We start from the raw sequence: 15,842 nt of genomic DNA on the forward strand, positions 1-15,842 counted from the left end.
GAAAATGGTGGAACCCCCGCGAGGTGGTAATCGGAAGTTATCCATACGTTGAACTCCACTTTAAAGTGATGCCAGGTTGAAGACAGTTAGTTTGCAAGACTACATACCTTGCTTCTGCATGTTTAACCTTGCGCGTTCTGGTCCTCCGTATTGGTTGTATCTGGACGATGCTACAATGGCCGCATCTGGTATCGTTCCTTTTGCCATTCCCAAAGGAGATGTACACCCTACGTCTGGAGTTTCGATTCCTGCGAAACGCAAACGGGACGTTTGACCTAGTCAACAATTTGATATCCACAAAAATTGGCCCAAATTTGCAATCGGCCTTAAATGGTCGTTTCCTTGGACGTTAGAAACGCTTTAATGGAGAAATGAAGGTAGAGGACTAAGCCGAAGTACAGAAACATCAAATCCTTACTTCAAATTCGTTTAAAACCCGCAAAATAAAAAACGGAATATTTTAGGGAGGAGCTGACTTAGCAAAGTTCTGGTCCTAAAACAGGCAGACAACCCTAAGGATGCGAGAGCGCGTGACGTCACGTCATTTTGAGACAGTTGTAACGGCCGATTCAACTGATCGAGGAAAATGTTCCATAAAAACTTCTAAACATGATGTTTCTTTTCGAAAAGTCATTTTATGGACATTGATTTTAATGCCGGTTATCAAAATCCAATGATCTACCACTCCTGTCCGCATCATCTGGCGATAACAAAAACCTGAGCAAAGCTGGAACATCGAGCAGGATTTTGAGGTTGCAGAAGCGTGTAAATGCGATGATTTTTTTCACGATGCTAGCAAAATTATCGACATTTTACGTGCTGAAGGCTGGAACGCAGACGTATTTCCGGCGTGTTTTAATGATCCAAACTCTTTAATGATAGATGACTTCCTTTTAGAATACAATTCCTGGTAGAGAAGATTTCCTAAGATTTCCGAGATATAATTCCGCCAATACACAAAATATAATACCGCCAAAAACTCGATAAGATGTAATTCCTGTCACATGTCAATCAAACTAAAGCTCGTGTAACACTAGTTTCCAGTTTTTAACACACTCCCTCCTGATTGACGTCGAAGTCAATCAAGAAAGTTTGAACAAATCAGACTGATTTAACGCAAAACCGAATTTAGCTCTTTAGCTTCAGTGTCAAACGCTCAAGATACGGTCAGACAGTTCATGGAGCAGTGATCACTGTAGGGATGTCTTCATCTCTAACTATCTGAATGTTCATTCCACTGTCAAACTGTCCTGTTCTCGCATTAGTTACGTGTTCGTCACACACGTTGATTTCAAGAGGATAGAGCTTTTGAATTGGATGTTTTAAGCGAGTCTTGCGGAGAGAATTATCTACTGTTACCACTTCTGCTGCGCGCACAACGTTGTCTTGTCCCTGTAACAGTTTCTCTACTTTCCCCATTCTCCACTGTTGTCTGGGTGTCTTGTCAGCATAGATGTGCACAACGTCTCCTACTTGAATTGTTCTTCTTGGTTCACCTCCCTTGAGTTTCTGGTACTCGCGGATACCTGTAAGATATTCTTTCTTCTATCGATTTCTGAAATGGGTGAGAAGACCGTCTAAATATCTCTCTCGTCTAGGCAAAGTGTTTACAGGTACTGTGATGGCACGAGATTGATCTAGAAGTCGACGACCAATTACAAGATGAGAAGGCGAGAGTGCAGTTTCTGTTAGCTCATCGTAGACATAGGTCAATGGCCTAGAATTCAAAACGCCTTCAGTTTCGATCAACACTGACTCTAACTCTTCATAACTCAACTTCGCATTTCCGAGCACTTTCTTGAGACATCTTTTCACAAGTTTCACACAGATTTCGAAGAATCCGCCCCACCAGCTGGCTGTGGGTATATTGAATTTCCAGTCAATGTTCCGATCAAGAGCAAACTTCTTAACCTTTGCATCTCGGAAAGTTTTCCCGTTGTCTGAAATGAACAGGGTCGGTAGTCCTCTTCTACCGAAGAATCGCTTCAGCACTCTTAAGAACGAATTGGCGGAGAGGTCTGGCGTAAGTTCAAGGTGCAAAGCTCTTGTACTAGCACACGTAAACAGAGCAAAGTAACACTTGTGCATTTCTCCCTTGGATAAGTATATATTCTTCACGTACAAGGGTCCGGCAAAATCCACACCTACTTTAGAGAAAGCCATTTTCTCTGAAACTCGGAATGCAGGTAGTGGTGGAGTAGGTGGAGAGCTGTAGGCTCTTCCTTGTAATTTCTTGCACGAACACACTTGGAAAGTACATCCTTAACAGTTTGCCTTCCTTTGATTATCCAGAATTGTGATCAGATTTCAGTAAGAGTTTCTCCAACTCCATTGTGATTCACGTTTTCGTGGGACTGTATGATCACGAGCTTAGTGAAATGCTGCTTTCTAGATAACAGAATGGGATGTTTTGTTGAGTATGGAAGTGAAGACTTCTGGATTCGTCCCTTGCATCGCAGAAGTCCGTTGGCATCCTTAAAGACTCCTAACTGTTCTCAAGTCGAACTTGATTTCTCCTTTTCTTCACGTTTGGCTTGAGCGTCTTTGTACCAGAGATTCGTAGCAATATTCTGATCCTCCATACTGATGTCAGTTATTTCTATCTTCCTGTTGAGCTTCTGGATGAATTTCAGCACAAGAGCGGTTACTCTGACAAGTTTACTGAGACTACTAAATCTTTCTGGACAGATGACTTCTGAAATGTTCTGAAAGCACTGCACGGATACTGTCATAACATTTCAAATTTCAGGTTTCCTTCTCAATTCCTTTGTTACTTCTTCTGGGAATGTACTCTCACCGATTGGATTATCAGATAGGTTGGCCACTAAACTTCTCCTTCTTTCAGAAATGGAGCTCCCTTCCACCATAGATCACTGTGAGCGAGAACAGAACTCTTTGACCCTCGCGACGCTATGTCAGCAGGATTAGACTCAGACGGGCAATATCTCCAGTGATCCTTACTCCACAGACTTCGAATCTTCTGAACTCGATTCTGAACAAACAGCTTGAATTGTTTAAACTCTCTATTAATCCACCACCACACGATCTGAGAGTCAGTCCAATTGAAAACAGCGTCTATCTTCATAGTGCAGGTCAATGCCTCATGCACGGCTGTCGTCAAATTCGCAAGTGTCAAGGCGGCCATTAACTCCAGTCGAGGGATTGATTCACCGATCAAGGGAGCAACTCTTGTTTTGGACGCTAGAAGGCAAACAGAACTGGTTCCAGAGGTTGTCAACCTGATGTAGACATTTGCTCCATACGCAGACTTGCTAGCATCTGCGAACCCATGCAGTTGAATAGACGTGACGTCTTCGACTTGAACATCACCCAGGATGCAACGAGACACTACAATGCTTGAGACTTCCCACATGTCTCGTAGTAACTCCTTCCAGCGCGACGCGAGACCTTCCGGCAAAGCTTCATCCCAACCAAGTTTTAAATGACAAATTTCTTGGAACATGCACTTTAAGGGTAAGATAACTGGTGACAGCAAGCCTAATGGATCATAGAATCGAGCAGTACTGCTCAATAATGTCCGTGTAGTGAAAGTTCCCTCTAAGGCTTGTCTAGAAAAGGTAGCAAGATCAAACTCGAAATTATCTTCCATCCGATCCCATTGAACTCCCATTACTTTGACAACGGTTTCTTTGCTCACATTGTTGTTTGAATTTGACACTGTCCAATCTTCTTCCTCAATGTTCGGCTCGGTCAATGTAGGAGTAGCCTTACAAGACAGCTCCGGTTCCCAAGACAAAGATTCTTCTGCTCTTTTGATCATTTCAGTTAACTCTTCACTGTTCGATGCCCACTTTCTCATATTAAAACCTCCTTCTCTGAACCGCAACTTCAACTTGTGGTAAAGTTCAAAACACTTCGTTACCGAGTTCTCTCCAGATGCAAAGTCATCAACATACAAAGCTCTCACAACAGCAGCCACAAATTCAGGATCAATGTTCTCATACCTTGTTAAGTGGTTTCTCAATGTTACATTCAAAATCAATGTTACATTCAAGATATCACCCTATCTTTATTAGGGAAGGACTTATCACCTAGTGAAATTGCAAAGGACCTGGGAGTGTTATTGGACCCACATTTATCGTACAACAATCACATTATTAAGACCGTTTCGTCATGCATGTCTTCTCTCGGGCAGATTAACCGCGTCAAACATGCATTCGACAGAAAGACCCTTTTGATAGTTATTAATGCCTTAGTTTTTAGCAAATTGTTTTATTGTTCGAACGTGTGGGCCAACTGCTCGAAGTTAAATATCGACAAACTACAATCGGTACAAAACTTTGCGTGTAGAATAGTAAGTGGAATTTCGGAAATATGATCATGTTACGCCTGAACTGAAACGCCTTAAGTGGCTTCCAGTATCCAGTCAGCTTTATTATCGAAATACCATTTTGGCTTTTAAATGTATGAATTGTCGTGCCCCTGAATACCTGAGCACTATTTTCACCAAACGTTCTGATGTAAATAGTTATACAACCAGGAGTTCCCAATTTTTAAATATCCCTCTTTTTAAAACTGCCTCTGGACAGAGAACTTTTTATTACCGAACTGTTAGCATATGGAATTCCTTGGAATCTAATTTGAAACTTTGTAGTAACGAAATAATCTTTAAGAAGCGTTTAAGGAACAAACTGCTAAGGGATTTTGTAGGAAGTGATTAATATCGTGATGAGTAGTTATGTAATTGATAGTGATGATTGGTTATTTTAATCTTGTAAATAATTTAAATAATTATGTAAATTATTATTTTATAATTATTATTGTTCCTGAAAAGCCCCTTTGGGGAGGTTCAATAAAGTATGTATGTATGTAAATAAATGAAGAGCAAACTAGACCAAAAACAAGACGAGTGAATCTCAGTGTGATCACTTCTGGATTCGGGGAGTTGATGTCATCTACCCATAGGAACCTTAACAAGTTTCTCTCTGCTGGATTGACTTTAATGTTCAAGAATGCTTTTTCTAAATCACCAATCAAAACCACTTTATGGAGGCGAAATCTCAGCAAGACATCAAAGATCAATGGAGTTAAGGCTGGACCTGGTAGGAGACAGTCATTCAAACTTGGTTCAATGCGGGATTTAGCACTGGCGTCATAAACCACACGTAGTTTAGTAGTGATTCTGTCTTCTTTTAATACTTCTTCATGAGGAATGTAATGTACAGTTCCAGGAAGGGTGTCTAAATCATGACTCTTATCAATCAATTCAACAACACCAGCATTTAATTGTTCCTTGATGACACTGTCATATTGTTGGAGCAATTCTGGCTTGGACCTTAATCTTTGCAATGAAGAAACAAGGCGATTCTGTGCCAACAAGTAATTGTCCGGAATAATCGGGTGTTCAGTCTTGAAGGGAAGAGACACTTCATAACGGATTCCATTGAACTTCACTTTGGTAAGATAGTCTTCAAGAAAATCTCCCTCTCTATCCTTTACTACAAGAGTGTCATAGTCCCAAAACTTACTTAGCTCCTCTTTCAGTAAGAAATCATCTGAAACTAAGTTCTCTTCAATGACTTGACATTCAGTTTTCATAACATGGGACACGTTAACAGTTGATAACTGTGTATTCGCACTTGCCGCATTCACAGGATCACTCATCCTAATCTTGTACGAATTGCCACTGGTCCATGTAGCTCCCCCCTTACCACGTGATTCTGAACCACAGACCAGTAATGATCTGCTCCAATCATGACATCAATTTCTAGATCCTCATCACCTCGTGAGTGATCAGCCAGAGGTAAGCCTTGCAGATGTGGGTAACACTGTTGTTCAATTTCAATGGTCTGGTTTGTGATGGGACCACGGATCAACTCAACTTCATAAGCATTAATGAACACTGTCAAATTGTCTTGACATTCCAATGCAAACTGAACGATGCTACATTGTTTCAATGAGGGTTCATTGTTTCCAAAAGTTTGTATTAGAACTGTATCGTTCCCAATTGGTCGTAAGCTCAATTTGCTCCTTAACCGTGAGCTTATATAAGACTTTTGGGAACATGAATCAAAAAGGATTCTAACATTGCAAGAATTTCCTCCATGAGGACTTCTGACGTTAGCTCTGGCCGTTTGTAACAAGATACACTTGTTATTAACGTCTTGAGTAAAATAAAAGTTTGTACTCACAGTTTGTTCTTGATTGCTGTCTCTAGCCCTTCTGGTCGTGATTGGATACTCTGGATAGTGTTGAACGCTGCACAAAGCCACGTGATGTTTCCCACTACAACGATGACACCTTGCTTGACAATCTCGACTCACATGACCGCTCCTCAGACAACCAAAACATTTTCCCTTTTGACGTAGAATTTTCTTTCTAGATTCTGGATCGGTAACAACAGAACATTTGATAGTTGGATGAGGTCCATTGCAGAAAGTGCACCATTTATCCTTAGATAGCGGCAGTCTCTCGTTGTTTGCAACCAGGGTTGACGATGTGGGGGGTCTTTTGTTTTGACCTGTGCGAATTCCAAAACCAAACTCTCGTTTTTCTTTTAACTTTGTTTGCTCTGTTACCGTTCCCAAAGCACATCTTTCTCGAATTTGCAATTCTTCTGTGAAAGGATTGATGATTGTATCAAGGTCCCAATCTTCTGATGTGCCGCGACTCAGGATGAGGCGTAACTCTTGTGGGATCTTTCCCATAATTACAGGTGTCAAAAATGTTCCGTATGTCTCAGTCGAAATACCGATTCCTTTTAGACTTCTAACGGCCGCCTCCGTTCGATCTCAAAGCTGGCGCAATTGCTTTAAGTCGCTCCCGTCGCTTACTTTTGGAAGCTGCATGAGCAATTCGATGTGTTTCGAAATAATGACTTGTTTATTTCCGAAGCGCTTGTCTAGAAGTTGGACCGCGTGGTCGTAATTCCAGCTTGTCAATGCTAAACCAGAAACTGTCTGGGCTGCAGAACCTTCAAGGAGCGACTTGAGATACTGGAATCTTTCCACGTCGCTTAAGGTGGTGTTTTTGTGAATGGCCGATTCAAACGATTCCCAGAAGGGATGCCAGTTGATTGGGTCGCCTGAAAATTTTCTCAATTCCAGTTTGGGCAACTTTGCGTGGGTCGGAATTGTTGACGCGTTTGATTGTGTTCCCGCCTGAATACTCGAGTTAGAGTTTTGCGAGCCCAATGTCGTTCCTTGTATATTATGACCCTTTCCAGTATTTTCCTCAGCTTCTATTGCTGTTTCTAGGTCGACTATGCAGGCTTGACTAGCGCTGACAAAGTCACAGCTATTGCTCACGTCTATTTTCGTTTCGTCTATCAAATCGATAATTTCACTGTCCAATATTTTGAACTCCGACGATTTGTCCAGCAGGGTACATCGCAAGGATTTGAGCTTCTTCAAAACGGTAGGATCTCCCCGTTTATCAATTTGTTCCTGTGCCGCAAGGATTGTTTTCCTAACAAATGCGCGATGACTTTCGCGGACCATGGATTTCTTCTTCAGTCGTTTCTTGGGTTCCGACGACATGTTTACACGAGGTTAATTCATTTTTTCACTCTTTCAATCCTTCAATCCCGGGTCTCGGCACCAAATGTTTTAATGATCCAAACTCTTTAATGATAGATGACTTCCTTTTAGAATACAATTCCTGGTAGAGACGATTTCCTAGGATTTCCGAGATATAATTCCGCCAATACACAAAATATAATACCGCCAAAAACTCGATAAGATGTAATTCCTGTCACATGTCAATCAAACTAAAGCTCGTGTAACACTAGTTTCCAGTTTTCAACACGGCGTATTTCAGACGTATTTCCAGACGTATTTCCGATGGTTGAAAATGACCGCCGGAATTACGTCTGCGTTCGCACGCTAGCTAATGCAGAGCAAAAATAAGCTTGGCTACTGACAATAATCACTAAAAACCGCCTAAATATCTATGCAGATAATCTCCTAAAAAGTTCTATAAATTCTCAAAATTAAACTTTGTTTCAATAGCACTCATACCCTGTTTGCAGCCGTAAAACTCGGTTCTCATGGAGATACGTGATTTCCAAGTTTGAGGAAGAATACGAATAAACTTTGTTGTTATTGGTTGGTCCACTTCGTTCTTCACTACGGTATACCGATCAGAGTTAGCTTGAAAAGTCTGTGTAAAAGAAAAATAATTGCACGAAATTTGAGTTTCATTAGCACTACCCCAGAATGCCAAGTTTCGCTCTTCTCGTCAAAATCAGCTTACAAAACAATTTTTTGTTCTGTTTGGGTTGTTAATTCTCATCACCGTGTTCGACTTGATTCCCTGTTAACTTGACCAAGATATTTAACGAATCAATGAGTTTATTCCTAGAAAGAAATGGAATTTCTATTTATTATTTCTGTGACAAAGACTTGAATGGGCCCGTGAGAAGGTTAATAAGCGTAGTTGCTTAACAAAGGTAGAAATGGCAACTGGTAGGGTCCTGACAGAATTCGAGCCTGTGAACTCCGTAAACAATGTCAAGTTATCTGGGTTGTTTATTGAGAATGTGAACCGCTGGTCTTGCTTAGCAACCTTTATTACGGGTGAATTACACACGTAAACATTAATAGTTTCATCTGAAAATTGAGGAGCATGACATTGTACAGCTCCCAGACAAGCGGGACACGTTGTCAATTAATTAAGAACCTTGATAAACAACCTATCTTCCCAGCAGTTCTTCTAGAGGGCATCCAACTGGTGTTGCGAGGGTCATAAGGTCGAATGTTGACAAGGATTATGGTTATTCAGTTGCCAGACGTCCGGCCGTTACCAAGCAACTAGCTTGGCATTTAGGTGTCATTGATTAACTTTCATCTTTCACGTTACTACAAAATATGTTTTATTTTTTTCCCAAGTGAATAATGTACCATTTTCAACAAAGTGTTGATAACCACAACCTCGTACCTTTTCATGTCCCTCCTCATCTTCCACAGCGATGTAGAAAACGCCATCATAGCTGTATGCTAGATTGTAGCTTTCCACCCACTCATCATAATCCTGCCTTCCTTGAGTTGCTACCGCTGTGATTTTTGTCCAGTTTCCAAAATCAACTTGGAACCATTGGTTTTCGTCACTGGTTCCGGCAGCCCAACTACCCTGTTTACCACTGCCGGAGGAAAGAAAGTGAAGCCTACCAACGTAAGGAGCAAGCCCACTCCCGCCAAAGCTTGAAGAAGTGATAGCTGAATGTGGTATATCTCCGGATTGCATTCCCAGGGCTTCCATGCATTTTGGTGTTGCCGGCGTAGGGAAACCTTGCCAAAAAACAAGAATTTATAAGATCATTTTTTGGCAATAATCAGTGAACGTCCTTGAGGCTGCATTTGCACGAGGATCTTATGCCGCGTCAAAACAATGGTCAAATAAGAGAAACACAAGGACTTATAGGACCCGAGGAAAAAAACACATAAAATTCGTCAACTAGTTTTGGAATAAAACAAATAAATATTCTACAGATGCGTCGTATTTATTTATATCTGCAAACTCTCTTCAATTTATTAAATGACTGGGTAGTAACCATATCCACACACATTATCATACGCTGCAGTTAAATATGCCATGGATTCAGCTGTAGTGTTCTATGAAGTCTACTTCGTCATTTTTTGGAAAAGTCCGTGCTTAGTGTGTTGTTCTGATATTGTGGAATACTTTGAAAGCTGGCGAGAGTATGCCTTAGTTGTCTCGTAGTCAAGATCTGAAACTGAAGTGTCGAGTACACTATTCCACATTTTAATTGCGACACGATTTCCAAGTTTGAGGAAGAATACGAACAATCTATTGATTGAAACTGTTATATGTATATACAATACAGTTCATAATGAAGAGGTGTAAAGCACGTGGAGAATTCCGATTGTCATTAAAGGAGAAAATCAATATTATGAAGTTCAACTTTGTTCGCAGGCTTCTTTCGTGTATTTCTAGTTGTCAGAAAGGGATTAAATTTGACCGAATTAAGATCGTTTAATCATTTCTTCACCATCATTCTTCACGATCAATCTTGACTGTGGTGAAACAAAATAAGTAAATATGCATGAATCGTTGTCGACACCAACAGTGCTTTTGTCAGTTCACAGTCGAAAGCGGATGCCTTGAGCTTACTGCTCTATGACCCGTCTGTCGTTTTTTGTAGCATTTAACAATACACGATATTCAAGTGCAAATAAGTGGCCAGCCGGTAATCTGTGCATTACCTCAGATCCCGATTGACTTACGTAGGTTTTTTTTTTCTTTTCTGTTTTTTGCACCACTTTTTTGGAGATCGGTAACGACGACAATGAGCTGTCAAGTCCACGGGATTCGTACACTGGTCTCGTTCCGAGTTCTGCAGACACGTTCTACTCACATAGAAACGACAAACGGTTCACTGTTATACTCCTATACAAGGGAACAGGGGCCCTAATTGCGATAATTGCTCATCTCAGCTATTTAATTCAGCTGTTTTCTTTAAGCACTAACCATTTCAATCGGTAATTTCGCAAAGCCTACAACATCGTGATCTTCCGTTGAAAGAGAGAACCTACTAAACTTCCACAACCGCTGCCATTAATAATGAAAGGAAAGTCGCTGTTATGCAGTAAATTTGTTGCACTAGCCAAAATATATTGATAATCTCGCCAGGTAAAACGTGAATAACGTAGCTTAAGCATCATTGGACAGTCGTACAGAAGTTTAAACAGCTAACCTTGCGATTGGTATAATATCAATTCAATTTCATCCATTTTAAAGCAAGGACATAAAAAACGAGGATATACTAATACAGCACCCAAAAATAGAGTAACTAATCGGGTCTGGTGGTAACAAAGTGTATAAATTTAAACCTTTCAAACAGTTGCCGGTAACATTTGTCACTGCTTGCCCCGAGTTATCTCCAAAATAATTCATTTGGCACCCACTGACAAAATATATCGGCCCTTCCCCCCTTTCCACATACCAATGTTGATAATGTGATGCAAAATATTGTGCAAGCCTTTGGTCGTTTTTTTTAAACCAACATTGGAATGGGGGGAGGGGGGAAAGTAGGAAGACTTTAATCTTTATCACACACACAACTAGAGCGTCACATTTTCCAAACGAGTTTTGTCAAGATTGTTGGTTGAAATGCCACAAAGAATTATACTTCTATCCTCATCGCGAAAAGAAGTATAATATGTAATACGCATGCACATGGCATGCACTGATGATATGGTGTGTCGCTTAAACAGAGCCAGCTCTGTATATTTCTTTCAATGCTACTCTGTCTACCTTTCTGTGTGCGCCTCGTATTTTCTGTGGTTGCTTTCTCATCAGCGATATGAACGTTTTCAAGTCAGAATGCGCATAATGTTTTACAAGCAAATCTGTTCAACTTTTTCAGCTGTGGCCCGTATGGGCTTCAGCAACTTAAGAAACAAACTTGATCTCGGATACAAACGTGATCTCACTTGACTTTTCTTCACAAATAAAATGACCATCACTTCTAATTAACTCACATAAGGAAGAAAGAAACACGAAAACTCCTAGAAAAAAGTACGCAAAAAGCTGCATTGAATTTTACCTTGAATTTCGCTCGCAATAGTTAAGGATAGCGCCTGAAGGGAACAGTCCTGTTTTGTGACTTAACGTGCTCCAAACTAAAATGTTCTATTTCCAAAGTGACTAACTTTTGATGAAAAAATGAATACGGTTACCCCTCCGAGCCTTCAAGGTGTTCATCGAGAATCCCTTATTTCTACAGGAGCACCCAACGAAACCACTCCGCAAAAAAAGCCGCTCTGCAGCCTTTTTTCGGGTTGGCTGGCTAAAAGAATCTCGAGAGGAAGCTGGCTGGGCTTTGACTCAACTGCATATGACTGACCCAGTTATGGAAAACATTGTTCCTGGCTAAGGCTTTGTTCAACTTCCAGGCTAAAATTTCTCCACTGGTGGACAGGTAAGTTTCTTTTAGATTCTGAAGCTCTCGGCACCCAACGATCAAAGAGAGTAAATATGATGTAATGGTGATGATATGTAAAGGTCAGGCGGGTTCACTTATTTGAGACCCCAAGATTTACGGCAGAGGAAAACTGTCAAGGAAAAGAAAAACTTTTAGCAACAAAAAAAAAAACTCTCCATGTTTAAATATAATTTCAACGCCCAACTCAGCTTTCTTCCAGTGTAGCAAGCAAGCAATGTGGCCTGACGTCACGAATGGTTGCGTGGGAAACAACTGTCTGTTCTCAACCACAAGTTGCTTAACGTTATACCCCTATCAAATCGCGGCCAAAATCGTTGCGAGACAAGTTGCGCAAAAAGTAGAACTTAATTCTAATTTCGGCAACGGCTCTTGCAACTTGTCTCGCAACGCTTTTGGCCGTTGCAGGGTATGCCCAAAACATTGCGAAACAAGTTGCACGAAACTTCACAGTGTAACAGCGCTTTAGAGAAAAAAGCAATTCCTTGAAAATTTCAGACCATCGCAACCTGGAACAAGATGTGTCCGTTCCTGTTTTTATAAACTAATACGATATGAAAACAGCACGGCGTAAATAATTTGATAATGTCACTTTAGTTATTCCTGGTAATCCATATTTTCCCAAGATCCTGGGGAAAGGGCATGACGTTGGAAAAGGATAAACGAGACTGTCGTGCGCGACAGGCATTCTATAATTTTACTATTTCTAGCCTACTGCATATACATCATGAAGTCTGCATAAATAAGTAAAAAAGAAACTTGTATGCATGGAATGAAAGTTTGCAATTTTCATTGTATCTGCGATCAACTCATATGCTTTATTATGCAGGTATCTTGACTTCTTGATCAAAAAGTTCATAACAACTAATTTAAACTAAACTTCGGAGGACCAACGTTTCAGTAACAATTTACTTAACGGATGCCGTGAGAGAGTAAGTGGGCCATTATTTTGTTCTGTTTTTGCTTGACTGTTTGGCAAGCTTACCGTCAGTGCATCCATAAAGTTCCACTCTCAATGATGGATAGCCCTGAAACTCTTTGACATTGAACTTTATAAATCGAGCAATAATTTCTATATCCAGAATGTGCCCCACAGGTGTTCCATCATCTGTGTTGCCTTCAAAGACCTGAAAGAACAAACCATGTGCAATTATGTACCTGATAACCTGTTGTTCTTCATGGAGTTTAAGATTAAGTAAAATGATAAAAAGAATATACGACTTGAAAGAATGACAAGCAAGCTTCAAAGAGAGTTACAGAATACCACACAGCATCCTTCTGAAACTCACATGTACGTATGTATATTTAACAAATAGATTCCATGTTGCCGCGCGTCTGTTCAGTAATAGATCACAGATGACGTCAAAATGTGGTAAAAACAAATAAGTGGCACACAAGGCGATAGCCTACTACAGATAAAGCTTTTTTATCTTAGATTCCTTCACCATAACTCGAAAGCCGGCCTTTGCCAACTTTCGCGAGCACGAAAAAAAAAGCCATTTGACGCAATCTATTGTCTATACAAAATGCAGCAATCTCATTGCTGGCTATGCGTAGCAAATATTTGAAGTATTAATTTATGATAAGACATGCCGCCCGGCTGATCGTTTCTATTAGATAAATATTCTCTCTTTCTAATTCTGTTGTTCGCATTGCGTCGCCATCTTTGCTGTATGTCCTTGCCGCTTCGCGGTGTTGTTGTTGTTTCCTCATTAAAAGGTCCTGTTTGGCTGTATCGATAGCTCTCTTTCTTAACAGGTTATGGGCCCCAGGACGTGAAGTTATTACTGTAGGGATTTGAAGTTTTTTTATCTTGGAACATGACGACGATGTCAGAAATTGTAAAGATCGAGAAGATGAACGAAAATAATTACCAGACATGGAAGTACAACATAAAGCTCGTTTTAATGGGGCGTAGTCTATGGCTATTTACACAGGAAGGTCAAGAAATACCCCCAGGAGATTCTGCAACTGCAACTGCAAGGAATGATTTTCGATTACGATCTGAAAAAGCTTATTCCCAGATTGCTCTGAATGTGGAAAAATAATTGCAAGTTCACATTTCTTCGGTTACCAACCCTCTTGAAGCATGGGGAATCTTGCAGAAGCAGTTTGAGTTTGTATCAGTTACACAGATTGTCCACATAAACCGTAAATTTTACGCAGCAAGTATGAAACAAGGCGCAGATTTGTTGCAAAATTTAACCCATATGACTTCCCTTGCTGAGAAGTTGCAGGAAATGAATGAAGAAATTTCTTCTAGGAAATTCGCCACGGCCGTGCTGGGGAGTTTACCCGATTCGTACGATAAATTCTTGACAAGTTTGAATGCCAGAAATGCCTATGATCTCGACTGGGAGAATGTCAAAGCGTTATCGATTTAAGAATATATGAATCGGACTGAGAAGAATGAAAAGGAAAAATCTGACAATGCGCTCTTCGTGAATGAAATAAGAGGAAGAAGTTCCAATAAAGGAGATTATCAACCACGTGGTGGAGAATTTCAACCCACTTCGTAAAGATTCTTCTCAATATCTCCATGATGGTCATGGAAGATACAAGGGGAAACAAATGCTTTAAATGTAACCTGGATGGACATATTACCAAGCAATGTCCACTGAATAACAAACAACCAAAGAAGAAGAAGAGAAAGTTCAAATATGGCGGAACTCGAAGAAGTTGCACTAATCTCAAGCATGATGAATCAGTCAAATGAATGGTTTATTGAGTCAGCAGCGACAAAGTACATGACAAGCAACAAAAGAGAACTAGAGAACTTTGTTCAGTACCAAGAACCAAGAAATATTTATCTGGGAGACAGCACCGTAATTCTTGTTCTCGTGAAATTGTCCTTGATTTGCATCAAGTGTTGTTTTTACCAAAGTCGACCAAGGGCTTTCTTCCAGAAATCCAATTTGACAAGGATAAATGTTTAGTACGAAAGAATGGCCAAGAATTTGTCGTGACAAGCTGTATATAGTCAATTCTACCGAGTATGCTCAAGTTTCAACAACAGCAAATAGTGCACCATCGCTTGCAGTCTGGCACCGCCGGTTGGGTCATCTCAACTACGCCTATATCAATCAGTTAGTGAAGAACGAAATAGATGATGTTGAACCACCAGTTGAGTAGAATATTGAATCAGTAGTTCCACAGAAGGTTCAAACAGTAGCAGCACCAAATGAAGACGAACCAGTGAAGAGGACATACGAAAAAAAATTATGGAAGAAGTTCAAAACCTGGGACCAACACGGCAGCGAAGAAAGCTAAGTAGGTTTGAAGATGATGATTGGCTATTTGTCAGTTGAGAAATTGATGAGCCCAAGACAGTTCAAGAAGCGTTGAAAAGTAAACAGTCTAGTCAATGGAGAGAAGCCATGAACTCGGAATATAATTCCTTGTTAACGAATAATACAAAGGATCTAGTGCCTCCACCTGAAGGAAAGAATGTAGTTGGTTCTCGATGGGTCTTGAAAGTCAAGATGGTTGTATTGATCGCTTCAAAGCAAAGCTTGTTGCACAAGGATATTCTCAAGCAAAAGATGTTGATTATGGTGAAGTGTTTTCACAGGTGGCGCGGTGCGCATCTGTGAGATCATTACTCGCCCTGGCTAATGCACAAGATTTGGAGATACACAAAATGGATGTAAAAACTGCTTTTTAGAACGATCCATTGGACTGTGAAATTTACATGTCACAACCAGAAGGATTTGTTGATGTTGCTAAACCCAATCATGTTTGCAAATTGTAGAAGAGCATTTATGGACTTAAACAGTCAGCTCGTTGTTGGAATACCACTCCGGATGAGTTCCTGAAGTCAGTTGGCTATCGTAAAAGCAATGCAGATGGCTGCATTTATGTGAAGTCGCTGAAAGAAGCTAATGGTAAAATCAGTTTCGTGTTTTTGGGGGTGTACGTT

At 40.4% G+C, this 15,842-nt stretch overlaps 1 protein-coding gene across 1 annotated transcript in view; it reads right to left on the reverse strand.

The window, feature by feature from the left end:
• Positions 1-15,842, reverse strand: part of LOC138059641 (uncharacterized) — a 106,078-nt gene that overhangs the window by 29,492 nt on the left and 60,744 nt on the right. Inside the window, exons 38-41 of the mRNA XM_068905259.1 lie at positions 12,909-13,050; positions 8,899-9,248; positions 7,980-8,121; positions 108-248 (exon numbers count right to left, since the gene is read on the reverse strand). Of these exons, the coding sequence (XP_068761360.1) occupies positions 108-248; positions 7,980-8,121; positions 8,899-9,248; positions 12,909-13,050 (775 nt within the window). The remainder of the gene's footprint in view (positions 1-107; positions 249-7,979; positions 8,122-8,898; positions 9,249-12,908; positions 13,051-15,842) is intronic.

Source organism: Montipora capricornis, chromosome 1, assembly GCF_036669925.1.
Source record: "Montipora capricornis isolate CH-2021 chromosome 1, ASM3666992v2, whole genome shotgun sequence".
Lineage (NCBI taxonomy): Eukaryota > Metazoa > Cnidaria > Anthozoa > Scleractinia > Acroporidae > Montipora > Montipora capricornis.